This window comes from Aythya fuligula, chromosome 1 (assembly GCF_009819795.1).
Source record: "Aythya fuligula isolate bAytFul2 chromosome 1, bAytFul2.pri, whole genome shotgun sequence".
NCBI lineage: Eukaryota > Metazoa > Chordata > Aves > Anseriformes > Anatidae > Aythya > Aythya fuligula.
In genome coordinates, this window is record NC_045559.1 from 111,168,449 (window position 1) to 111,194,494 (window position 26,046).

At 41.6% G+C, this 26,046-nt stretch overlaps 1 protein-coding gene across 1 annotated transcript in view; it reads left to right on the plus strand.

Annotated features, from left to right (window-relative positions):
* MRPS6 (mitochondrial ribosomal protein S6) overlaps window positions 1–24,713 on the plus strand; it is a 46,654-nt gene extending 21,941 nt beyond the window's left edge. The window contains exons 2-3 of the mRNA XM_032181956.1: window positions 12,224–12,363; window positions 24,094–24,713. Coding sequence (XP_032037847.1) covers window positions 12,224–12,363; window positions 24,094–24,274 — 321 coding nt within the window. The 3' untranslated portion in view covers window positions 24,275–24,713. The remainder of the gene's footprint in view (window positions 1–12,223; window positions 12,364–24,093) is intronic.
* The last annotated feature ends 1,333 nt before the right edge of the window (window positions 24,714–26,046 follow it).

A 26,046-nucleotide genomic window follows, 5' to 3' on the forward strand; every position in this document is an offset into this window, starting at 1 on the left:
CTTGGTTGGAGGAGTAAAACAAATCGAGAACAACCATAACAAAACCCAAGTCCTTTAAAAACTTCAGCAAGAACTTAAGGATGCAAAATATGGTCTCAGAACTTGGCTGCAAAATTTAAGGCCAACTCATGCTGTGGGTGAGATGTGTGGGTGCTGTGATGATCTGCTCTTTCTGCAACCAGGAGGTCAGGATGCTAGCAGGGGAAGGCTAGCCACCTGATGCACCTTGCAGAACAGCAGCTTACATGCAAAACAAATTATGGGTGAGCCCTAAACTCAGTCTTCCTGGACACTGTAAAACCACATTTTTTTTTTCTCTTATAGGCCAGCTGTTGCTGCATTAAGCAGTTCTGGAATGGGACAGGCACCTTTATTCTTGGTACTGGAGTGTACTTAAATACCTGCAGTTGTGCTGCCACTATCCCTTTGGGACAACACCAGCCTTGGTGGCTTTCTTCTGTTTTACTTCTGACACTGATCTTGAATCAATCCTGGTGCCTGAGCCCTCCATCAGCCTGTGCTGGTGGTCATGCTCTGAGAATGATGAGTGTGATGCTGTTTACTGCCTCAGAGGAAGCAGTTACAGCTTGCAAGAGTCAGTGCTTACATCTTGGGGCTAGGAGGGATACCTGCTCATGATTTGGACTTGAAAAAGATTTAAAAATTGGCTCAGTTCTGGAAGAGGAGACCAAATGGGGTCTTCCGCTTCTCTCCCAGTCCTTCATAATGACGTATTTGAGCTAATAGCCATGGAAAGTGTGGTGTGAATCATGATTTCATTGCCCAGGGAAGAAAGTTCAGCAAGAAGGGGGGCAGGCCTGGTGATTAAACACCTGTTGAGTGGTGTCCAAGATCTTCCAGAACTGGGAAAAATTAAGGACACCAAACACAGATTTTCAGCTGTGCAATAAGTGATGCATCCATCAAAATTATTCTTGATATTCTCTTTTGCTGCCGTCTTTTAAAAGAAAAGTGGAAGCTTGGTTGTTGTTTGTTAAAGGAATGAGAGGAAGGCTTGGGCTCGGAATGAAAAATAAGCAGAGCTTCTTGCCTGCAGACTTAGTGTGGATTTGTGATTTCCGTGAGGGAGTGGAACCCTTGTGTTTTTATTAGTTAGCTGTTAATTAATTGGTTATCTAATTAGCTTATTAGGTGATTATTCAGTGAGCAGCTTTCCATTTCATTGATTTTAAAGGAGGTTCAAGAAGCCTTTGTCACCAGCTGGTTCTATTTGCGTTAATTAGCAATCACTCTCTCAACCCCCAATTTGTGGACGCTTGAGACCTTAATATTTCTTTGGGTGTGGAGTCCTGGCCTAGGCAAGTTGTGGGCACATTTTGCAAATGCTGCAGCAGCATTTATTTTGAGGGTGCACTGGAAAAACTGAAGGAGATGGTGGTAATGAGTACTCTTTGCCTACTGGCGCTAAAGTGAATTCTCCCTCCTTGGATGTGGTTGCCCTAGTTTGTGCTGTGTGTGCGTTGTGCCAGGAAAGTCAGCGAGGCAGAAAGTTTGAATTCGGTGCTTTTTTCCCCCTGTCTGCCTACTAAGTGCATTTAATCAGGGTGTAATTTGCAATTTGTTTTTTTTGATGTTTTTTTTTGAGGAGTATGTAGACTGATAGGGATAAGGTGATGCTTTGATTTCATGGCTGTCATGCTTATAACCCTGAGCTAGTCAATTATTTTTAATACTTACCTAAACCATGAAACTGTTTTTGTAAATTAGCTTTGAATATCTCTGTATATGTATGTGTGTATTTAAATATACGTGTTGTGCATAGGAGAATTTCACCAAGAAATTACCAAGTTTCAGTTTCACTTCTGCACGCCAACTGGTCGAAACAGTGTGATTTCCACCCTACGTGCTATTCTGGGTCAGCGTCGAGGACAGTTAATTTTCTGCATAAGCAGGAGGATTTTAAACCTATGGCCGTGGTCCCACACATTTGTAAAGTTTATTACTTATTCAGTGTTTTTCTTAGTCCTGACACTTGTTATATAGCACTAAGGATGACATTGATGTGTATAACAACTAAATAGTAGGAATCAGACCTCCTGTTCTAGTCCTTAAGTCTAGTCTTTAACATTTCTTTCATTTAAGGGCTTAGACTAGTCTGGTGCTAATGGTACACCCTCACTCTAGAGTGTTTGGGGCTTCACGTGAATATATCCCAAGACTTGATGGCTGCAGTGGATGCTTTGGACGGTTGCACGTAATTGTTCAAGGGTTTGGCTCTTGCTGGAGCTCTAAGGCTGGAAGCTTTTGACCAGGAAATGTTGAAATTAACAGTCTGTGGCCTTTGCAGCTGTGACTCTACCAAACTGGCGTTTCCCTTCTGTAAGGTGTGCAGTGCCAGCCTCCTTTGCTGCTGCGCACGTTTCCCCCAATTACAGAAGTGTGAAAGCTGACTTGAAAAATACCTAGCGTGCTGGAAGTGTCCGGTGCAATTACACTGAAAGAATCCCTTTGGGTTTTGAGCTGCCTGTGCGTGTGCTGTGTCAGACAGCGAGCTGGTCCCCGTGGGGAAAAGCACCAGGCTCAGTGTCACCTACTCAGGGCTGGACAGGGAGGCAGCCAGCATTGTAAAGGCTTGTGATGTTGTGTGCTGTTTGCAACACAGCGAAGCCCTTCTTGTTCATGATCCCTCTGACTTTGTTCCTGAAGTGTCCAGGACAGCAAAGTCACAGCAGCCACGTGACAGAGGTTTGATTCACCTCCCTCCCCTGACTTGCACAGAAGCTGAGGATTTGAGGTGATGGGCAGCTGAAGGAATTGCTCAGCTGTGCGTGTTCAGGCAGCCTTTTCCTTTCAAACACTGATGGTAAGCGGGAAAAATGGTTTTGGCTTACCTTGGAATAGCAGCCATCACTTTTGGACCCCTTCTGTCAGTTTCTGTAAGTCTTCCAAGCTGTAGTTAAATGTGTGTAAAGAAGAAAATGAGAGAAAATACTAGGGGAGTGAGATATGGACACATACACACAAAAGAAATACAATAGAAAGTAAGGAGATGGAAACAAGGATGAGAGAAGAGATACTGGAAGAAAGTGCTTTTCTCAGAATAGGTATCTTAACCCAGAATTAAAATTCTGACTTGAAATTAGTCTTGTCTTGAGAAATTTGATAACATAGATGACATTCTTGGGAAGTATGTAAGTCTCGATTTAAGTCTGCTGGGTAGTATGAATAGCCAGTTGTGTTAGCAGCAGCCTGTTTTTGTAGGAATTACGTCTTATTAAACATCGTAGCAAGTAAAATTGCACCAAAGGACCTCTTATGCAGAGAAGCCATAACCAGCTTTCTCAAGAAAGCAGTAAGCTTTAGGTCAGCAGTGATATTGGAAGATGGGGAGGAGGAAAGAGCAAAACTCTTCTCTCTGTGGTGTTTAAAATCCGGATGATGTCTAAAAATACTGTTGTGAACTGAATTTCATACTTGTCTAAGGATGACTTGATGCAGATCTTTATTAGATTAGGCTGGGCAGCTTAGTTTGGCTTTATGTTGCTCATCTCAAGGCTTTTTGAAGGTGGAGGCTGGGCAATTCCAAACCAAAAGCTTGAGGAATCAAAAGGAAAGTTTGTGAAGTCAGAAGAAGTTTCAGTTTTGTTTTATTATTGTTATTTTTTATTTGGCAGTTGATAGCTCTGGGGACGAGACTTGATTACCCAAATGGGCAAATTGTGCAACCACTTACCCACTCCTAATGTACTCAGGTGGAGGTTTACCAATGAGAGGTACTGGGATGGTAGAAGAAGCTTCTTGACTGTGGTTTCAGCTTCTGTATCACAAAATTGCAGAAGACTTCAGTTCTTCTCACTTCCCCCATTTTCTGTTCTTACTGTTAGCTTTTTGTTCCGTTCATTAGAATGCATTTGCTTTTTCATCTTAAACCTGACAAATATGGAAACAATAGGAATTGTAGGTGAACGTGTGTACATGCACATTTCAAACACCACAGAGAAAAGGCTTTTGGGAATAACTCCCAACATGCTTTTTTCCTTTTTTTTTTTTTTTTTTTTTTTTCTTTTTACCATTTGAGCCTATTTAAGCTTAATGAATATTTAAAATAAACCTGATGAAATGTTCTTCATGACTTTTAGATATGGAGTACAAGGCTTACTTGTAGTTTCTGATAAGTAGACTTTAGCTGATCAGGAGCGTTAGATTGAAGTCTGTGTTGTAATTTATTGTGATTGAGAAGAAGAGGGTAAGTTTCTAGGTGGTGTTGTAACAAAGATGGCTCTCCAGTAGTATCCAATTACTAAGTTCAATATTTCTAATAATAAACCACTGAAATGGCCCTGCATCACTGGGGATTTGGTTATAGTTGGCCAAGATGTTCAGTTCAGACTTAGAAGATACCTTCTAGAGTTCTTTTAGAAAGCATCAACTCTTATAATTTCTAAAAATGAAATAATTATAAGCTAACTTCAGTGGTGAGACTAAAGTGTTAAATTCACTGAAACTTGGTCTTTATTTGGAACTTGTATTCATTGTGTTTTAGTTCAGTTTTGTAGCTTTAATAACTTGCTTTGATGTTAAACATTGGGTTAAAAATATTGTGGAATTTAGGTTCTTTGAAGAATAAAGGTGGATTTGGGGACAGAAGAGAGGTTAGCAGCACTTTGACTTTAAAAGTTGCTTCCTTTGCATCCAGGTCCCTGGGCTTCACATTTGCATCAGGTGAAGTTGATAATGCCTTGGCTTACCCTTCATTAAAATGCAATTAGAGAGCTGTTTTTGGGGGGATGCAGTGCTGCATTTAATTCAGACAGGGGTGATGTTGGTCACTCCCGCAAACTTATCTTCAGAGACTTGCCATCTATAACTTCGCTGTTTTCCAAATCCATTTCTAGAATAGTATCATGCCTTCTTGACTAGTAAATTTTTGGTGAAAATATCATCCTCGGTTCTGTCATTTGTTCCTTATTCTATGTCTGGAAAATTACACCATCATAGTTAGAGAAATCAGTTCCTACCTAGTGCTGCTCTGTGCCCAACTTCCCCTAGATAGTTCCCTCCCCACCCCTGCCTGGCTCTGAACTTCGAATGAGGTGTCTGGAGTCCTGGTTCTTGTTGCTTGCTTTCCAGAGACCCTGCCTATTATGCTCAGAAGTCGCACGCGGGTCATTTTTAGGATGGGTGCAGCAGGGCTAGCACGCTTTCTGTTCACTTGATCTACCACTTTGATTTTTTTTTTTTTTAATACTACGTGTCCTTCCACGGTTGTGCTCTACTCACTGCTGCTGCTCCGTGTTGTTTATGCTTTTACGGTAATTGCAGCTTTGCATCTTGCACCGGGACTTCAAGTTTGATCCCTAAGCAGATAAAGAACTAACCTGTCATGAGCTGGCTTGCATGCCCGGTATGTTTTTTGCTAATATTAGCGCTATTTTGTTCTTTGCTGTCCATTCTCAACCTGCTGATTGGTTTTTCATCTGTCTGCTGCCTCTTGTTGTGTACTAAGAGAGGGTGCGAGAGTTGAATGACTCTCCAGCTTCCCCTTGTTCCTCGTTGTAAAGTTCATCATCTTTCTTTCTTGTTGATCTTGGCAAGTTCACAAACGTATGTGTTTTTATCATTTTCGCTAATAAGTTTTTAGTATTTAATTACGTATTCAGTAACGATATGGACGTGTTTTCCAGTTTTACTGCTTTTGAATTGCAGTTTTTAAACATAGTTTTTGCAGTCTTTAATTTCCGCCTCAATGAATAGTCGCAGAAGAACTTTAACTGTTTAATAACCAAAAAGACACAGTTTTATGCTACTACTACTGCACTGAAGGGAATTTGAAGACTGCTGGATTCCTTTTTGTTTGTATTTTGAAGAGGTGTGCCCACTGGTTTTTAAATGCTTTGTATTAACAGAATGAGTTAGTTCAGAAGGACTTGAGTATAGTCCTAACTGACCCTAAAACTAGGCCTTCGGTGTCTGTTTCCTGTTCTACCTCTGAAGAAAGACTCTTTTAGGAGGAGAGCCCTGGTGGCTTGAGAAAGCTTCTTTTTTAGCCAGTTCTGTTTATTTCTATCCTTCTGACTTCGTCTCTCGAGCTCCCTCTGGCCAGCTCACTAGGTGGGACATGGAGCAGTGGTGCGATCTTTTTAGGTGGCTCTAATTACAGCCACAGAGTTGTCCTTTCCTTTAGGATCGAGCGGATGGCTCCTTGGTTTTTAGGAGACATCAGCATTACAAAAGCTTTATTTCATGCTTTTACCAATTTTCTGGTCTTTCTCAGCAATGCTTCTTGTAGCTTCATAGCTGACGAGCTCATCTTCATTTGGTCTCCAGTAGAGCAAAGGATACTTTGCCATCAGTATATTGCCTGTTTTTTTTTTTTTTTTTTTTTTTTTTTTTTACTTGCTGGTTGAGTGAGTTCTTTACAACTGCTAGAAACTGTACTATAGTTTTTACTCCTGCTGGTGATGTATAACAACTTCCCTTCACAAAGAGGTTGTTGGAGCTGTGTTTTGGTACTCGTTGGTTATTGCTGTGCGTTTGCGGCTTTGCTCTTGGGTGACAACTGGCTGGGTGCCCCCCACCTGTTCCCATTTTTGCAATCTCTTGAGATCCTGAAGAAGTCTGTACATTAAATAGCTTTTTGTTTCCTCGTGACATTTATGATACACTGTAAAGAGCCACAAAGGACATACCATACAGCTGAAGATCTACCCAAACCAACCTTTGACATGGGGTGGCTTTGGGTTGCATGGAAGAAGGGGTGCAGTGTAGACAGGCCTCATTGACTTGGGCATCAGTCAGCTCGGGTCTGCATAGAGGCTATCTGCACTGGCAGGTGGTGGTGATGGTGGTAATGCTGCATGAATATGACCAAATGCCTTCCAGAGCCGGGTTGGCCCATTTGTACGGTGTGATGCCATCTTGTGCTATGGGGATTTACCATCAGGCACTTGATCTTACAGCCTGCCCCCTATGACTGGACAGAAGAAAGACTGGTGAGGAGAAAGGGACAAGCTGTAGGTATGGGGAAATGCCTAGGGCATGGTATGCGGCTGTGGTTTCTGTGATATATGGGGCTGTGCATAGCCTCTGGGCCCGCGGGAGCAGCAGCGTTTCAAGTAAACTTAGCTGGATTATTTGTGGAAAGGCGCCCGCTGATCTTGTGGCATTGGCAGCAGCAGCACCAGGTTCACCCTGCTAAGTGTGGCCACAGCATTCCTCATCTCTGGAGACAGCCAGCCCTACGCAGAAAGTGTCTTTTGTAACGTGCCTCTGCTGTTTTTGCTTGGTCAGCCAGCTACAGGCTTGACTTGCTAGTTGACACGTTTCCTCTGGGCCGCTCTGAGTTTAAAAAGTGCAGGGCAGAGGGGTGAGGAAGGTTGATCCATGGATAATTGTCCTTCAGTTATGTTTTCCAGGGGCAGTTTTCCAAGTAAATGCACTTGGAAAGTCTGCGGTGAGTTCCCCTGTCTTCCTTCCACAGCTTTGGTAGGCTCAGTAGATCTGTACCCCTGAGAATAAGGTAACTCACTCATGACCAAACAATGGGGAACTGAGTTCACTAACGAAGTTCATCAAGTTCACTAAGGGTGAACCCATTCGAAAGGGCTTGATTATGCGCCCAGGAGGGTGAACAAGAGCTAGAATTACATACCAAGGTTTACACACTCTTTCTAGCACTTCCTGCTCTCCAACATGGGTATTCTGGCACTGACTGCCATTTTCCCCTGCCTTTTTTTTCCTTTTTTTTTTTTTTTTTCTTTCCCCTCCTTGTTTCCCCATATCTGTGGTACTGGAATTGCTGCTGGCTGTTCAGGAAAAAAATGTTGTGGCTCCTGGGTTGGGAGCCAGGCAATACCATTTCCTATGTCCTCAGCTGGTCTGGCTCTGAGGCAAACCAAGGAACCTGTGTCTGTGGATATTATGGTTAGCAAAGGCTAGCCTATATATAGTTTGGTTGATGGCTTTAGGCAAGCTATGATAAACCATGATCTTTTTTGGAGAGGAGGAATGAGAGGGATTACAGTGACAAGCTTTCAAAACCAACAGTTTATGTTTTCAAAGTACTTCCACAAATGGGGAGGTTGCAAAAAAGCGTAATATTTTACAATCCTGAATGTAGAAATCTGTGGCTTTCTTTTCTTGTTCTTTTTGTTTTGTTTTGTTTTTAAATATATAGGACTTTGTCTTAGGCTTCATTGTGTTTGGAAACTGCACATCATGTTGGACATGCTGCCACTCAGGGAATGTGCTGATCTGTTGGCATGTATAAAAGAGACGAAAAGCTTATGTGTCATTTGAGGGTAGGAGGGATGCAGAACAATAAGCTTATCCAACACCATTTAACTCAAATATGCATGGTTGTTATAGCAGGGTATGTCAAACAAGTCCACAGCTGGACGTACAGCTGCTTGTATAAAGGTCTCAATCAATTACGGTCGCTTTCGACCAGAGCTCTTTTTATGGATCAGCATTTTTTGTTTGAGTGGGAGACAAGCGGCAACAGTAAACTTAATGGTATTTTTATTCATTGACCTGACAGATTTCTCCTGTGATAATTGCCTGAGCACCACGAAGGCTTCTGCAACCGAAGCATGCACAGCAGGAGAAGAGTTGAATGGCAGATCCTGTTGCTTTCCAAGTGTATGTTTCCCAGCCTAGTGCTGGAAGCTCTACAGGTGTGCTGTAATGCACAAAATACTAAAGCTATTAGATAAGTTGCCCTTTCTCTCCTAAAACTGCTTTTTTCATTGTAATATGGGTAAGTAAAACCCTAATGGTCAGTGTCAGATTCTCGTTTTGAAGTCAGAACCTTCTAGGAAGTAATATTTGCATCGGTGCTTGTTTCACAAAGGCAGCAGTTCTTGTTTTTTCCCTTCTTTCTTGAAAACAGGTTTCTAGTATGGTTCTTAGAGCATGAAGCTGTTACAAGCAAGAGTGCTGAGGTGTGTATTGATAGAAGCAGCATAAAAACGTGTCCAGAGTTTGCACCAGCTTCTCACACCTTTGTGTCCTGTAAGGTGAGCCAAAAGAGGCATATAAGGAACTTGGAAAAACAGTTTTTCCTGGGGAAAGTCTTGAGAGGAGCCTCAGCTCTACTCTTACCCCTTTCTTACAGCATTTGTGGAGAATGGGGTCAAGTAAAGCAAAGCTCTTACCTTTCTCTAGCTGTCATTGATGTTTCTGCAATAGCAGAAATCGTAACAAACACTTTCTGCTGTGGTACAACAAAAGATGGGTGTGGTGGAAAGTAAGAGATTTTTGGTTTATGGTCGATGTTGAAGATACTGTGAAAATGCTGCTTGATCTACTTACTTGGCTTTCCAGAGGGCATGACTTAAACATAGTCTTCTACTACTAAGGACTCTTAAAATAAGGAAAATATTAAGGAAGATATCCAGCATTCAAAAAATGCCATGTTACTGGCCCTTGTTACTCTCTTCTGTTTCAAATAAATACCTTCAGAGAGAATGTTAGTTGGGTAAGCTTCTGCAGCTTTTGGTTGCTAATATGCCACGGTAACACAGGGAGGGATAGAACAGACCTTGAAAGCTGTGTCTCTGGCAGGCTCTGTACCTCATTAGCAAGATTCTGATCTTATTTTTAAGAATGTTCCTATTGTGGAATTTAGTATATTAAATTAAAACTAAAAAAACAAAACCAAAACCGTTTAGAATTCTGTTCCTCACTTTCAGTCCTGTCAGCCAACAGGTGTCACAGTGACCCTTCCTTCCTAGTTCTTGAGTTCAAAGTAATTCAAAGTAATGAGGTAGTAACATCCTGCAGCTGTTGCTTCCCAATTCTTCTCTGATAGTATTTGCTTGTCCTTCTAGGGCTTGCGGAGAGAGAGAGGTCTGTGTGTGTGGCTGCTTGGTGGTAGTTGTCAGATGTACAGAGGATGGAAAACGATGCAAAATATAAGCACATAGAGAAGACTGAGAATCCAGTCTTGGAGGATAATGCTTGTTTTGGTGGGATACTTTGGTATTTGAATGTAGTGTTGTAGTAAGCAGCAGAGTTTGAGAGATGAGGGAGATTTAAAGGAGGAAGAGAAAATATTAATGTGGTCACCATCAGCTGTTGGTCAGCAGCATCAATGTGTAAATGCCTACATAACTTCACAGAATTTTTTGATCTATTTTTCTAGCAAAGTGAGGCCTCTATAGTTGTGGTCTACCTATCCATCTGTCAGTCTCTCCTCGGTAAGTTTTGAACACCCTCGTTTTGTTCCAGATAAGCTTGAAGGAGGAGCTGAAGTCAAATTCAGACACCTGTAACATTTGTGGGAACAGCTTGCTTTGTGGCAAGAGGGCAAAAAGAGTTGTAGGGAAAACAAGAGAGTTCTCCATTTGGGGAAGGAGGTCCGAAGCATGAGAAACGCTTACTTGGAAATGTAATAAGTACTGATGGAGGCAACCAAATGAAGTCAATTGAAAAATAATGTTATTCCTGTTTTTGAGCTAAAGAGTGATTTAAAGTAATATAGTGTAATCCAAAACTCTCTTAATAATGCCTTCATCATATTTTTTCATGCTGTGACAAGAGATACTTTAGTATTTCTCTGTTGTGAGAAACAATAGGTTTAATGCTTCAAACTTTGGCGACGTAGTTCAAATGTGAACCTCTGGTCCCTGTGATGGTTTTACAACACAACCTAAATATATATTGGGGAAAAAAAAATCCCAGGCGTTTTTGCTGACCTCATAACTGTTTAGGCTCTTTGTGTTGAAAATAAATTTCCCAAACAGTTCATCTAGCTGGTGAGGGGGAAATAAAATTTCTGATTGATAGGAGCAGTTAGGTGCAGACTCTTGACTGCCACACGGCAATTAACTCATGGAGGCAAGGAATCGTTTCAGACCATCTGTGCGTCGGGTCTTTCAAAGAGCAGTCAACGTTGCAGCATGTAATATGCCGAACATCTTTGCTCTGCATCTGGAGGCTCCTTCATATCACCTTGCATTTTCAGCAAAAGGAAAGAAATTCTACATGCCTGCATATAGTGAGGTTCTAGTACCACCTTTCTTATGAATTTCCATTAAGGGACTGGGGCATTAAACAACTGTTAGGTGTACATCTCTCCTTTAGACTTGGGAGACTAACTTTCAGTCGTCATATTCATGAAATGATTGAAAGATTACACAAGTTTTCTCCTGGCTGAGAAAAGACAGTGAAATTATTATGGTGATGTGATTTCACAAAATACAAACTACTCAGAAAATCATCTCTTTCATTACTTTTTCATTTACAGTGATTACCATCTTCCCAAACAGTAGACTTGGGAGTATATGTTGATGTGAAATGTTGCAGGGAGCAGAGAAGGAAGCTGTGCAGTTTTTGTTTAGTAGGATATCCATTTATTTTACTTTCTTTGTAGGATATCTGTTTCTTAAAATGCTTCTTGTCACTGAGAGTGTATACCAAGTTCGTAGTTGTTTTCAAAACAGTCTAATTTATACTTTATTAATATTTTTCATAGATATTATTGAGTGTTATTACAGAAACAATTCAGTGCTTTAGAGCTCTGTTATGCAATAAGCAAGAAAATATTTCATCTGCTTTACCTACTGCTTTTTGGCTGCCTGTCCCTCAAACTTGTTCTTCTGAGGAGTGAAATCTCTGCGTGTTAGTCTAATTACTGCAAGTCAGTTCTTTAACTCTTAAAAAGGCTCATATGTCAGCTGTGCAAAAGCAAGGAGAGGTGCAGTGTCTTAACCAAGGGTCCAAATGCCTATAAAGCATGTGCAGTAGAAATGACAATGCCAAATGAAGGTGGTGCTGATTATTGTCCCCTTAGCAAGCCACAGATTGGTGTTCCCCCCAAACTCTTCACTTTTAATGCTGTGGTGAACGATATTAATTAGCATTAATGCTCAGGGACCTTAAGTTGCTCTTTGCCAAGTGTATTTACTCATACCTGTGCAAGGGTCAGCCAAGGTGATACCAGGTGAGTTAAAGCCATTAACTATGTCCTTTTTCCTGTTTGTTGTTGGGGCCTGCCTCTGAAATCAGTGGAAACTTTGCTGTTGCTGTAAGTCACAGAGGAATTGGCTGTTTGTCAGCTGTTTGTTGTTTAAAAAATAATCATAATAAATTAAATAGATGTTTTCCTTGGGAGCAAGTGCTTCCATTTTGCCATCTCAGGTTACTACACGCTCCCTTCCAGCACTTAGCCATGCAAGTGCATGCGTTGATTGTAATCACATAATCAGAATAACCAGATTTGTGTACATTTCCTGCTTTCTCTTTTTTTTTTCTTTTCAAGCCTGAGACCGCAGCTGTGCTGAAGCGCACTGTTGAGGCTCTCATGGAGAATGGAGCCGTTGTGAGGAACCTCGAAAACCTGGGAGAAAGGGCTCTGCCGTACAAAATCTCCAAGCACAAGCAGCGCCACAGAAGAGGAGGGTATGCACGATGTGTTTTTCCTTAAAACCCTTTCAGTGCTCACTTAAAAAGTCCACAAGCCGCTGTCGTTGTTTGGTCTTCCTCGTGCTTTTGGGGAGCAGATGTGCAACGTGTGTCGCCTCAGCAAAGCAGATCATGCTCCACTTCAAGTGTTTCGTGCTGCTTTGTTTTGTGTGCTGGCTGCTCCTTGTTCATGTGCTCCTTGTGTCTTGTGAGTGGCCTGAGCTCAGGCCTCGGGACTGCTTTTCCCCAATGTACACAATGTTATTTTGTTAGGCCGTTTTTACGTAACTGTTTTCCAAGGCAGGCAGGCTGTTTACTGATAAAAGTCTCACTTAATCTGCTGGTTGCTAATTGGCAAGATTGATCCTTTTTCTCTAATGCATCTGAGCTAAATGTTGATTACCATACGCATCCCGTAAGGCTCACTCATGATTTTGGTACAGCTTTAGCTAGAGATGACCACGTAAGCACAACTGGCTTGTTTAGAGGAGAAACATCTCCGTTTGTCCCCACGGAGGAAAACTGGGACATGGGATGTCAGCCTTCTCCTGCGAGGCAGAGCAGAGGAGCTGCGGCCTTCTCCCCTGACTGCCCGCGCTGGCGTTTTGTTGCTCCTTGAGGCTGCCTCCGAAATGGAAATGGATGCTGGCTCTCCGCGAGGGCTGAGAAATGTTGCTAAGCAACCCGTGCTGCACCGGGGCTGCCTGCCGTAATCAAAATAACAATTAGCCGACCGCTTCTCCTCGTCCCCGTAGCACAACTGGGCATAAGTGGACCTGCTGCCTTCCTGTTCAGGCCTTCTGGTTCCTGCCGGCATGAGGTGGCTCTGGGGAGCGCCTTTTAGGAAGCCCTTGGTAGGTTGTCTCCTGAGGGTGCCTCACAGCTTCGCTCCCTTTGCCGAAGACCCCTTCCTTCTCCTGCAAAGTGGGAGCTGGCAGCTCGAGCAGACAGACAGTAAGCGGAGGGGAGGGAATCTCCACGTTGTGCCTGTTGCTTACCCAAAAGGAACAGCGATGTGGCCGTGGTTGTCTTCTGCTCCTGCTCCTTGGTGTCTGTGATTGCCTTCGAAACATGGCTTAATCCCGATAGTTTTGCATTTTAGGATGAAGTCTTGTTGTCTGCATGTGGGAGCTAATCAAAGCCTTGCCTCACGACAGAATGATTCATTACCTCATCCATCCAACATTATTTCCAGGCTGATTCAGCAGGAGAAGGAGTTGGTGTAACTCTGGTACTACAGGTGGAGACCAAAGGCAGAGAGACTGTATTCCACTGATTTGGGATGCTGAAGTTGAGACTTTTAGCTTCTAGTTTCTTTTTTTCTACAGCACTGAGCCCTCTGAAACACTTCACTGCTTTGGATCACAGTTTTCGCTTGGCTTGGGTGGCAATACTCCACCGTCAGGGCTTGGGTTCTTCAGCAGGGAAAAGAGAAAAGGAGAAAACCATAACCAGATGTCACAAGAATTATGTAGAGGTGAATACAAGCCTTTTCTTGAGGGTATCTTTCAGACATGTAGGCTAGCTAAACTCATTTATTACAACAGATTACCTGTTTAATAAGCAGGAGGGGATCAGTAGACTATAATAACCCTCTGCAGAGCTGAGAGCAGACACATTTTGTTTTCTGCTTGAGGTGTGGTTTTAGTGACAAATAATTGCCATCATGTTTTGAAATATGGGCACGAAGCCATCAGATTTATGTCACCATAACTGTTGTTTCTCTACCTCCCAGTTCAAGTGTCTCTAAATTAATCTAGCAGTCATTCTGCTTGCCCTGGATTTGGATCCTCTGTATATGAATATGGCAGTTCCCTGCTCTAAATTGTTTGACTTCCTAAAAGGAAGCGATTAAAAGTAGGTACTACAGGAAAGGATAAGGTTGTTGTTCAGAGAGTTCAAATTCAGGAGAAACCAGATATTGCAATGGGAAGCAGCAGGCAGTTTCAGTACCTGGTAATGTGGGAGAATGCATTTGTGTAGATATGCCAGAGAGGCTGCAGTTCGGTGTACAGCTATGGTGGATTCCTGATCTGATATTTTATAAGGTCCAGAGAGTAACTTGCTCAGAATATTAAACAATCTAGGAATAGGGAGTGAAAAGTCAGTTCTTTATCCACCTCATAAAATCAGTCAGTTCTGTTTTACAACATCTGTAAAAGTAATCTCTTTTTTAACAGGACAACATTAAAAAGAAAGGGAAAAAAAAAAAAAAGCTCTTCAAGATGGTTCAGTAAGTGCACTCGCTAAAAAATCCTAACATCTTTTCTCCTTCATAATGAATTTTTAATTCTGCCTGTCTCCCCTTCAGTACCGAGGTGGTGTATTAAACAGTATAGTCTCTCACCTCTTCCTTATTCTGGGCTTTTTCTGAAATAACTGAAAGGGTTTCTGTGAGAGTGCAAATGAGGCTGTGTGTATGGGGAGAGTGGTGAACCCTTCAGAGCTTCTAATTTTTTTGGGGGGTGGACTTGTTTGTTTTCTTAGTTTGGTGATTCTCAGCAGAGCTTTGGCTAGTTTATTTTCTGAGAATGTGGAGAGGCTTGTGGGCTTAGGATGCATGCTGAATCCATTACTTCCTTTGACTTCCTGGCTGGTTTTCCTGTGTGAAAATTAGGGCAGTACAATATTCATAGCATAGGTCACAGCTTAATGGAGTGCATCTCTTAGAGACAGCTCTTGCCCTAGCGATCGCTACTCAAACCATCTTCCTGTCACTCAGAATGGCACCGAGTCTCCTCAGCTGCATGGGAAAACAAAGTGATTTTCCTAAACAGCCTGCTTCCTTTACAAATGCCCAGGGTTATCTCGGCTGTTCCCCTTACCTTGACTCAAGGGCCATCAGCCTGGCACTGCCAGCTGCTCACAGCTCTGCTGAGACGTGCTCTGTGGCATGTGTAGTATCATCCCTCTCCCAGCCTTTTGCTATGCATCTTTTCATTTAGTTAATTCTATCTGCAGTTCAAGCCTTTACACGCAGTGTATCATAACACTGAGTGACTGACAGAGAAAGAGGTGCAGTACACACAGCAAACCTGCCACTGGGCTCCACCAGGTTTTTTGTACTGTCTTTAGTAAATAGGAAGGAATTAACCTAGAAAATGCGTAGTTGTAGGTCCACGAGCAGGTACTTTTTATCCTCAATACACATTATTTTCTTCTGAGTTCTGCAGTGCTTTCAGCATCATCTGTCTCAGCTATACAGCGTTACAGGCACATTACAAATTTACGAGTATCCAGGACGCTTTGCAGATCGATTGGCAGCAAAATTCTCATTCTCTGTAAAGCTGAGATTTTTCAAAGGCTGCCATAGGGGATTGTGGCCCACAGCTGTCACTGGAATGAACAGTTTTACTCCACCAGCAGCTTTGCAGACCTCGGATCACATGTATAATTGACTTGTTTCTTCTCTGGAAATGGTATTCACTGAGCAGGTGATGCATGTGCATTGAGAGTGTATTAAACCAAATTTAGGTCTTTCTCTTAAATGCATCTTTCTTTTGACAGAAAACACCTTCCTTTTTTAGAGACCTAATGTTGACAGGCTTTGAATTTAGATAATTATGAAAATAGTATGTTTCAAGAACCATAAGGGTACATCTGAAGAACAAAACTTTTAAATTGTTGGTGTACTGATATTTTAAACCGAAGTCAAAGTAGCTGCTAACTCACAGTACTAATTGCTGTAGCAGAATGTTGTTTTGGCTTCAAAGTATTTAAGAGCGTGATTCAAGTACATTCTGTAGCATATCACAAAATTGTAACAAATACAAAGTCACCTTATGGGTGAATGAAATGTGACACATTGGTTCCAGCGTGGGTTAGGTATGGAAGTGTACTTGGGGCACTGAGCCTGAGTGACTTGCCCGTGGCAGTCACATCTCTGGAAAAAAACAGCTGAGGAATGTAAGTAAGGATTCCTGGCAGTATCTCCTAATGGGCAATAGATTTGTGCCAAATATTTGTTCTGCTAGCCACTACTTGTTTCTACTTGTTTATCATTTTTAATGAGGTGTACTGAAGTTGCTTTTAACACTGGCACATTTTTTTAATACTGTATCACACGTATCAGGAGGTGCTTATTTCTGGAATAAACAAAAGTGAACTGATTTAAATAAGGTGTGTATTAGGATATGAATTCAAGGAATGTTAAACTTTGAATTTGTTTGTTGTTTAAAATGATACAGAAGCAACAAATCCCTCAAAGCTGCTTTCAAATAAAGGGTCTAGACCAGGGCTGGGGGATGACATTGCCGAGCCATTGCTGCATATTTGGTCAGTGCTGAACTGGAGGATATTGCAACTGCTCATAAAATGATAGATCTCAGTGGCACAGTCTGTGGGTTTGCACTTTGTGGCATACCTGTTTTCTTTGGCCTTGCCAGGCTGTGCCTTAATCATACGCTTGTGGCACTTCGTCCTTCAAGGCATCAGACCGAGGAGCTGGTCTGGGGGAGGCGGTTGGTATGCCGGATATTTTTGCTTTAGGGGAGCTGCTACAACAGAGGCTGCAAAACAGATCTTAAAAAAATGATTCAGGCACTCCTTTGGGAAGATAGTGGCTCAAACTTTTTGCAGACCAGGTTTGTGTTAAACTGGAAGGGGATAGGACAGCGACTCTGGGAAGAAGGAAGTGGTCGAGTGTAATTGGGGTTTGATTATTGCCTTCCATTTGATATCCTGGTATCCACTACAGATTTGTTGTAAGAGTTAGTGTGTTTTTTTTTGTTGTTGTTTGTTTTTTTTTTTTTTTAGTTTGTTTTTGTTGTGCATCAGCCTGCTCAGTGCTCAGATTTAGTACCATTTCATAAATCAGCACAGCACTGTGGTCTTCTCCTTCCACTTTGTTCTGCGTATGCATGTGCTTTTCCCTGCTTAATCTACCTGTAACATGGTAACGTTTTTAGACCTATCTCCCTACACTTTTGACTGTTTCATTTTCTTTATTTGTGAATTCTCTAGCTAAACTGTGAATAATTTTGGTTGTTCCTAACAATTTCCTTTGCCTTGTTTTCTTTTTCTCTTTTAAACTTTGATTTTTGAGAAGACAGCAATGTTCTTTTGTTATTTGCTTGCTTGTCTCTTAATCTTTTTGTTTTGCTGTTCACTCTCAGTTATCTCATCAACCCACTAGTTCTCTGAAATAGCAAGCTCAGGTCTTACTTCTGTACGTGCTGAGTTGTATTTTGGGAGCTTACCTTAACAAGTGTATGGGGAATTTTCAGTCGGAGGTGTGCAAGGATCCTAGTGATTGCTGGGATCTGTGAAGTAGCACGGAATGTGTATATATAAATGTATGTACCTGCAGCACCTGACCAGAGCAGACATCGGGAAATTAAAGTTACAATTTGAGTTGCAAGGTGGGTATGTTTGTGTGACAGTGGGAAAACTGCAAGGCCCAAAAAATGAGATGCTTTCCTAAGGATGCATGAGGTTTTTAGGCTCTGCAGTGCTGTGATTGGTCCCCAGGAACTGGGAGCAGCTCACCAGGCTTCAGTACCAGCATCCCCTCCGCGATGGTGAGGAAGGCTGCATGCCTCCCACAGGCTGTCCTGGCCTTCCCACAGCTCACTCCCAGCTTCTCTTGGTGGTTTAGGGTCTGAAGCAGTTTCCCCTCCTGTGGAAGCACCTTGTGTTTTGCCTCTATTATATGGCACCTGACTTAATGGTCATTGCCAAAGCACAGGCTCAGGAAAGGAGAATGAGTCTACCTAATTTCTTTGTGCCTCAGTGGCCTAATACACAAGAAATAGGTAGTTATTAAGATTAGTATTTCAGTAATGGAGCATAATGTTCTTTAGGAGATCTGAACATATCTGTGTAAATTATGTCACATGCTCAAACTTTGACTCTTTCCATAAAGTATCTAAGTTTTGGAACTATACTTACACAAATTGATTTTAAACAAGCAGCTTGTGGCAGAGTAATATTCTTTGAGGACAAGAGAAGTTAAATTGTCATCCAGTCACCCATGCTGTCAGGATACAGCTTTACGAGTAAAATAATAGTTACCCATCAGAGTCATTCTCTTCCCAGTAAAATACAAGCTATCATGTAGTTGAAGGACTTCATCCTGAAGATAATACACCAACATGTGTAGCTTCCCTCAGGTAGGCTCACTTGATTTTCATGGCTCCTGAAGGCCAAACAGGGGCAAAGAAAAACAGAGGCAGGAGGATGCAAACTTTCCTTCTTTAACACTGCCAGCCTAAATTTATGGTTAGCGCACAACCTAAGTGTGATTTTTGTTCAGATTTTAGAACATTTTAATGTGTTTCAGCAAAAAGGAGTTCGGGATCTGTGATGTACTGGGATGAGAACAGACACAGTTTGAATGTTTGAGTATGAGGCATGCTTGTAACATTCGCTACTAAATTGATTGTCTTCTTCCACTAGATGGGGCTTTCTCCATTGATGAGTTGAACCATTACTTTTCCTTCAAATGCTTTTGTCCACATTCATGTATAAATGTGCATCTACCTTGGGTACCAGAGCCCTGAAATGTTGAGTGTATTTTTTTTTTTTTTTTTTTTTCCCTCACCTTATCACTGAGGGTGCGATTTGCAGTTTTGAAGCTTTTTAGCAGGAATGGCACAGTACAGTAGTTTGTGATGCTGAGGTGCCAGCATCAATTTCTGGTGCGGTAAATTCTGTAGCATCTTTATGCAAGCATGGTGATTAAATGTGATGGCTGCACTAAATAGTGGTCTTGGTCAGGTGGGAAGCAGTCACTTTTTTTTTTTTTTTTTTAAAGCTCTGAATTAATACTTGCTGTGTAACTGCAGCTGTGCTCATAACAAATATGCAGACATTTCAAATGCTGCCCAGTGAGCGTGACTTTTCAAACACTCCGAGTAGGTCAGGCTTGTTTCTCTTTTGCAGTGAAACAGAATTTTTCTGCAACACTGCAAAATGTCTTTCTGTTATTTAATTAGCTTAATAACAGGCGTCTGGGTATAGAATTTGGCAAATGAAATTTCTGAAGAATGTGCACAGTTTTTTTTTTTTTAAAAAAAAAAAAAAACAGTATTTTTTTTCCCCCAGTATTAGTTCATTGTGGATTATTCGTGTCATTGCTGTGGCACAATCTAGTTACTAAAGCACTGGCTTTTGGTTTTGATCTGGAATGTCTCCGTTGCTGTCCTTGTGATTTTCAGAGGACTTCCATCTATTCCATAGGAGTGTTTTAGTTAGAAGTAGTAACACGTGCATTAGTCCTTCCAGCTACAAAACGATGGTCCTTCTGAGCATAAACTCACCCACCTGCCCTGCTAAGGAAGAATAGTGACCACGAGAGCCAAGGAGAAAAGCAAACTACTGCTCTTCAAGAGCAACGCAGTGGTTCCAAAGATGAAGTGGGCATTCTGGTAGCAGAGCAATTTCATTAACAGAGGATTACTATGGAGAAAACGACTGTCCAGCTACTTCCATGACAGTACTGCAGCTTGCTTTCCTCTAAACGATTTCTTGTTTCCTTCTGGGATGCTTTAGTTGTACATTTTCTTGCCTTTGTATCTTCCACTCTCCTACTGGGGAAGCTTACTTAGACTTCGTGTTGCTGCGTAAAGGAGAAATTTAAAGGAAAGATAGCTAATTGAGTTTATTATTAGAGCTTATCATCTTTAAGCATACAGACGTTTTCTGGGTACAACAATGGCACCACACAGCCTCTTCCAAGTCCCCTGTAAGTGTGCTTTTTCCCTCTGTTCCTCAGGTACATTGAACATAGCCTCACAGTCATAATCCAGGAGGATTTAAAAGTGAGTTTTGATCCAGGTGCCTTTCAGGGTTCTTTGAAGTCACAGACTGTCCATGTGAAAGCAAAATATACAAGCATCCATAGGACTTTAGGACTCAAATTCAAATGATTTCTGGCTTGGATGTATTAAAAAGGATACATGAAACATGGCATTTTTTTCATATGCAAAAGCATGTCCTTCTTTTCCTGAAATCCTATGATTTTCCTCTTTTTTTTTTTTTTTTTTTTTCAATTAACACATTGTTTCAGTACGTTTCAGTGGTTAGGCTGCTCTCCTGTATTTAAATCATCCTTCTATTTACAGTGGAGCGTGATGACAAAAATAACTGTGGTCTCATAGTGAATCAGTGGAATTTTCCTGCATTTCTCCCCTGATGACTCGGCTGACTCCTGGACAGCCTGAACGCTTCTGCATTTTTGCTTGCAGGAATGAGGTAGTTTCCCTCCTGCATTCCTGTATTTTTCCCCATCTTTGAGTCTGGCTGCGATTTGCTTTTGTTTACTACGCAAACAGTGGCGGCAGCGTGGTGTGTCGGGTCAGAGATGGCCGGCTGAAATTAAGGTTACTGCATGCTTTATGGAGAGCGGGCTTAAAAAAAAAGCCCACAGCCTGATGGCAGCTAATTTAAATGCATGTATTTGGAGGAAAGGTGCTCCAGATCTCCTCAGGAATTGCATTATCAATTGCATTTGGTTGTTTTGCTTGCAGCAGGCAGTTTCTGCTCTTTCTTTAATGAAAGAATAATATTTTATTTTTTTTATGCTGGCCCTCTTTTCCTTCCTTCTCTTTTGGCACAGGGAGGCAATCATTGCTTGTTACGCTGAGGAATGGGTGTTGTTTCAAGAAATGGCATTGTCGCCAGTGACTGCAGTTTTGTACCCTCAGATAAAATACCTATTCTGCGAGGAGTCATATAAAGATATGCTGCAACAGCTCATCCTCCCTTCCCCCACTTCTCCTTCAGTTATCAACAGTGCGTCAGTGGAAATTTCCACCCTTTGCTAATGTGAGAGAAAGCACAAAGTTGCAAAGCAGCCTTTTGAGAGGGAGGGGAAAAAATATTGCCGTTTTAGGAACACAATGAAAAGCAGCATATGACTTGAAAGCAGAAATGAAATGAAATTCTGGAGAACTGGGAATAAAAAGGGATGGCAGAGAGCACAGGTTGCAATCCGAACGAATGCTCTTGTGAACCAACTGCTTGGGGAAGGGGGCAGGTGAGTAGTGGTGTATCATCAGCTCGAATTTCTCCCCCCGTCGTCCCATTTATTAGCTGCAACTGATTAAGAATTTGTAAGGGTTCTTCCAAAGGAGGGGATTGAAGTGGCATCTGTTAAATTTACCAGTGTCTTTTAATGGCTTTAACAGAAGATGTGACTTTCCTTTTTCAAGGGGTGTGCATCCTTCAGAAGTTGCTATGCCACAGTTTTATTGAATTTTCCAAGATTAAAGCTCGTTTCTCTCCCTGAACTGTTAACCAGGTGATATCTCCTGTTTACTGGTCTCCAGAAAATAACAGGCAGCTCAGCTTTCCAAATAAATTAAGCTCCGTGTGTGAGGATCTGCAAGGGGGACCAAGCCCACCATATTTCCTCCAAATCCTTGCTAAGGTGAGCTTTTTCTGCAGCTCGTAGCAGCCCTCCTGCTGCTGTCAGAGGAGCAGCACCTTAGCTGACGTGAACTGGCACTGCTCCCTCGGCTTCTGTGATGCTCGGCCACAGCCCGTGCCAGCTGGGCACCTCTTCTGGAGGACTGGTTCCTTCCAGGCAGGCTGCAGGGAGATTTCTTGCCGTCGGGCCCTTCACACATGAGAAATTGTTGCTTCAATCTGCTTTTTCTAAGAAAGACTTCAGACCTGAATTGTGGCTATTAATATACACGCATCCATAAGAGGTTTGGGATTAGGACGTCTGGCTGAAGGGAAGCTTCTTTGCAGCGTTTGCCATGTGTGGATTCCACCCTGTGCAGCAATCCAGCACACGGTGCTTAAATCATTCCTGACCTGGTGGGTGTCCTCTGTGTGTAGTATATCTTGGTGTTACTTGTGCAACACATTTAGGTGGGTGAAAAAGAACCCCATGTGGGATAAGCAGTGTAAAAAACACAAATCTGTCTGTTGTTGGTGACCCCACCTCCTCTATTTCCTCTTCAGCTTCTTGTCTTGGGGACTTAATCCTCAAAGATTGCCTTTACCAAGGGGGACTGTGCAGTGTGATGTTTGCCCTACAGTTACAGAATCACAGAACTGGGTTGGAAGGGACCTTGAGAGATCATTGGGTCCAACCCCCCTGCCAAAGCAGGTTCCCTGGAGCAGGCTGCCCAGGTAGGGGTCCACACGGGCCTTGAATATCTCCAGAGAAGGAGACTCCACAACCTCCCTGGGCAGCCTGTCCCCGTGCCTTTGTAAGTTGCCTTTGTAAGAATCTGTACCTCCAACAGGACAAAGTCCCACCAGGTATACAGCTCTTAAATGAAACTGTGATGCTAGATCCTGCTTGGGTTTAAGTGATTTAGGAATATGGTCCTTGGCAAATGTGTGGTATGACTTCATTTAGAAGATGCCGCTTTGAAATTATCCTGATGCTTCGTGAGGAGGTGTGTTTGCGTGGACTAGAAGGAAAGGAGAGCGTTAACAGGAGGATGCATAAAAATTAGAATGAAATATCTGAATGGTGAGTTCTGTCCTGAACACCTGGCCTTCAGATTACTGTTAGTCTTCGAAACAAGGTAGATGGTTTGATCCCTTTCATGAGATTTCTGAGGCAGTTGTGGTGTCTTTTTACGATAGTATAGTTAGTGCCATGCCAAACACAGACTGACTTACTATAAAGTTTTTTAATTATGGCTCTATTGACAATGGTAGTTTATTCACAGAATTTCAAGGGAGGAGGGATGGCCAATGACACGGCTTCTGTATCAGCATGGTACCTGGCACCAGGTCACCCATAACTTGGAGGAGTGGTAGGCATAATGTTGCAATGAATTCAAGGTATATCTCATTTTAAGAAATTTGCGTGCCTGAGATTGTTGGTGTGCAATACTAGCTGTGTCCCAGACCTGAAGTTGCATTACTCATGAAATGCAGTTGGCCTCTTCACGTGTCTGAGCCTACTGGAGTTCTAAAAGCCTCTTGCGAAATTAAAATGGAGCTCACGAAGAAGGTGCAGTTCTTCAAAGCAATTTATTGCAGAAGTGATCTTGGTGACCTAAGATATTAACGGGGAGCAGCGTTCTCCTTTCTTTGTGTAGGGGTAGTTTTTTTATTCTTTGTAGATGTCAAAGGTAGTCGTGTGGTGGACATGAAGCGCTTACCTGGTGCAGTGCATTTTGTACGTGCCGTGTATGTGTGGAAGGAAGACCTTTTCAGTCCTGCCAAGATCAGCAAGACAGTAAGCTTGTCAAGTGCAAGCTGGCATTTCCTACATGCGTCTTCAGCTCCTGCCCTCAGATCGAAAATTTAAGCCATGCTCACATTGGAGAGGTGCCTAATTTGGCATAAATCCATCTCTTTGGGTTTATTTTACTTTTTTTTTAATGTACATTCAGCTCCGAAACAGAACTTTAAAGAACTGTGTCCATATACATGTAAGCTTGAGGTGCTTCACACTGACATTTGTTCCCCAAAGAAACAATGCCATGAATTCAAAGGAGATCAAGTTTTTCCCTCAACTGTTCAAATCGAGATGTGTAGATGAATGGAGTAGGTACAAGACGAGTAAGGTCTCTTTAATGTCCTTGTGTAAGAAGTGCTGTGCAACAAAGAAGAGTTCAGACTGAAGCTGCTTGAACTGAACTCTTTGTGTTTGAAATCAAAATAATACCGAGCTTTGATTTAAAACAATTCTGGTAGAAATATTTAAGGAAAAAATAGAACTTTTCATTTAAGAAGTCCCACAGAACAGCTACTTGAATTACATTTGCAGTACAGGTATTTTGTTTTATTGTGTGTGTGTGTTTCTCATTACAGGTATTTTTTGGTAGACTTAGAGGCCCCACCTTCGATTGTATCAACCATGATGGATCATTTAGGACGTGATATTGATGTAATTAGACGTGCTTTTATAAAACATCCCGTGTCAAAGACAGAAGAATGCAGTGGCATAATCCCGGTCAGCTTTGAAGACAAACTAGCTGCCAAGAAGAAATGAATATTTTAAATTGCATGTTTGAAACTTTTAAAAGATTTTTTTTAGTCCTGCTTTGAATACAATTGTGATAACTAATGTCCATCAAAAATTATCAGTTTTAGCCATATTACGTGTTTGGTATAGTACACTATCTTAAGTTATTGTAACATTTGAGGTTTCTTTTTTGTTTAAAATAACTTGAGTAGACTTAATCTGTTTGCTTATTTTGATATACGACAACTCTGAAAATTGATTTTCTTTTCCCTTAGAGCATTACATTGATAAGATTTATCCATCATCAGAATGCTCGAAATAGCATTCTTTTCCAAAGACAGATTACTTAAGAATGTGTATTTACATAAGAGATTAAGAAGTCTATGGTGTAATATAGCGGTATAGTATGTGATCTGTTTGAGGATTTTTCTGCTTGCTTTTGGAAAAAAGGTAATAAAAGTGTGCTTAAAAATAAAACTTGACTCCTTCTCTGGTCTTCAAAAAAAAAAAAAAAAGTATAAGAAAAAATAGCTTACACTGCCAAAAGACATGCCGAACTTCTCTTTAAGGTTTTATCAGAACTCTGTTCAAAGCACAGGTAAAGAATTATTCAAATAATTGTATGAAATTATACAAAAAGCCAAGAATTTCCAAGTGGCATGTGAAAGAATAACCATACGTCTATATGAACAGAAGAATAAAAAATGTTTTATTTCACTATCAACCAGGCCCAGGCTGAACATTCAAACTGAGAAAAATGTCAGGAAAAAAGTCTTGATGTATATTTTGCCTTTTTTTTTCCTCACATAAAAACAGGACAAGCAGCAATGCATATGAAAGCTTATGTTACTGTCATATGACCTCCTCTTGGTCTGACGTACAAATTCATTAGTTTCTAGAGGATTTCCAGATTTTCCCCATGTTACTGAAGGAATGCACTTCCCATTTATCCCACTGAAGGTGTATATGTGTGCGTATGGTAATTTTTGTAGGAAAATGAAGTTGACATCAATCTGTTGTTATGCACGGAGGGTGTTCTTTACCTGAATGAGCTTCACCAAGAAACCTTCACTCCAATGCTAAATGATGCCAGAGGGAAGGCCCGTCCAGCAGCTGAGGTCAGATTCCCAGGGAAACGTGATGGGTCTCATTGGTGTGACTGCTCTCCAGCGTGCTGTCTCTTCATGCTCTTTTTCATGGATGATGCTTTTTTTTTTTTTTCTTTTTTTTTTTTTTTTTTTTTCTTGGATACAGGACTTCAGGGGGAAATGAAACTAACTTTTCTTCAGAGTTTTTTCTTTTAAGGAAAAAGTAAGGTAGAAAAATGAAATTTTCTTTCTGTATGTCCATATTTAGGAGATGTGAACGTGTGTGTGTGTGTTTTTTTTTTTTTTTTTCTTCTGTTGTTAAATCTGCTTTTAAGAGCAGACTGTCACATTTTGTCTCTTATTTCCTGGAAAAAAAAGTGTGCCTTTAGTAGAGTAGGTACACTCCACTTTTTTTGTAGCTGTTGCCATTACTGATCATGTGGCTGCTATGTACCAGTGCCTGTTCCAGTGCTGCTCCTATCAATAACTTTCGCTTGTAGGGCAGACCTTTTTTCTATACAGGTGTGAGCTTAGCTGGGAGGAGCTGTAGGACTGAATGTTTGTGCTGTGAATTGGGATCCCTCAGCTGTCATTTTTCTCTGGCCCGCTGAAAATTCAGACTGCCAGCTTAGAAAGCACAAGCTACAAATAGGGAAATATGCAATGCTTTAAAGAATGTGCTTTACTTGAGTTTCTCAAGTTTTTCTTAAT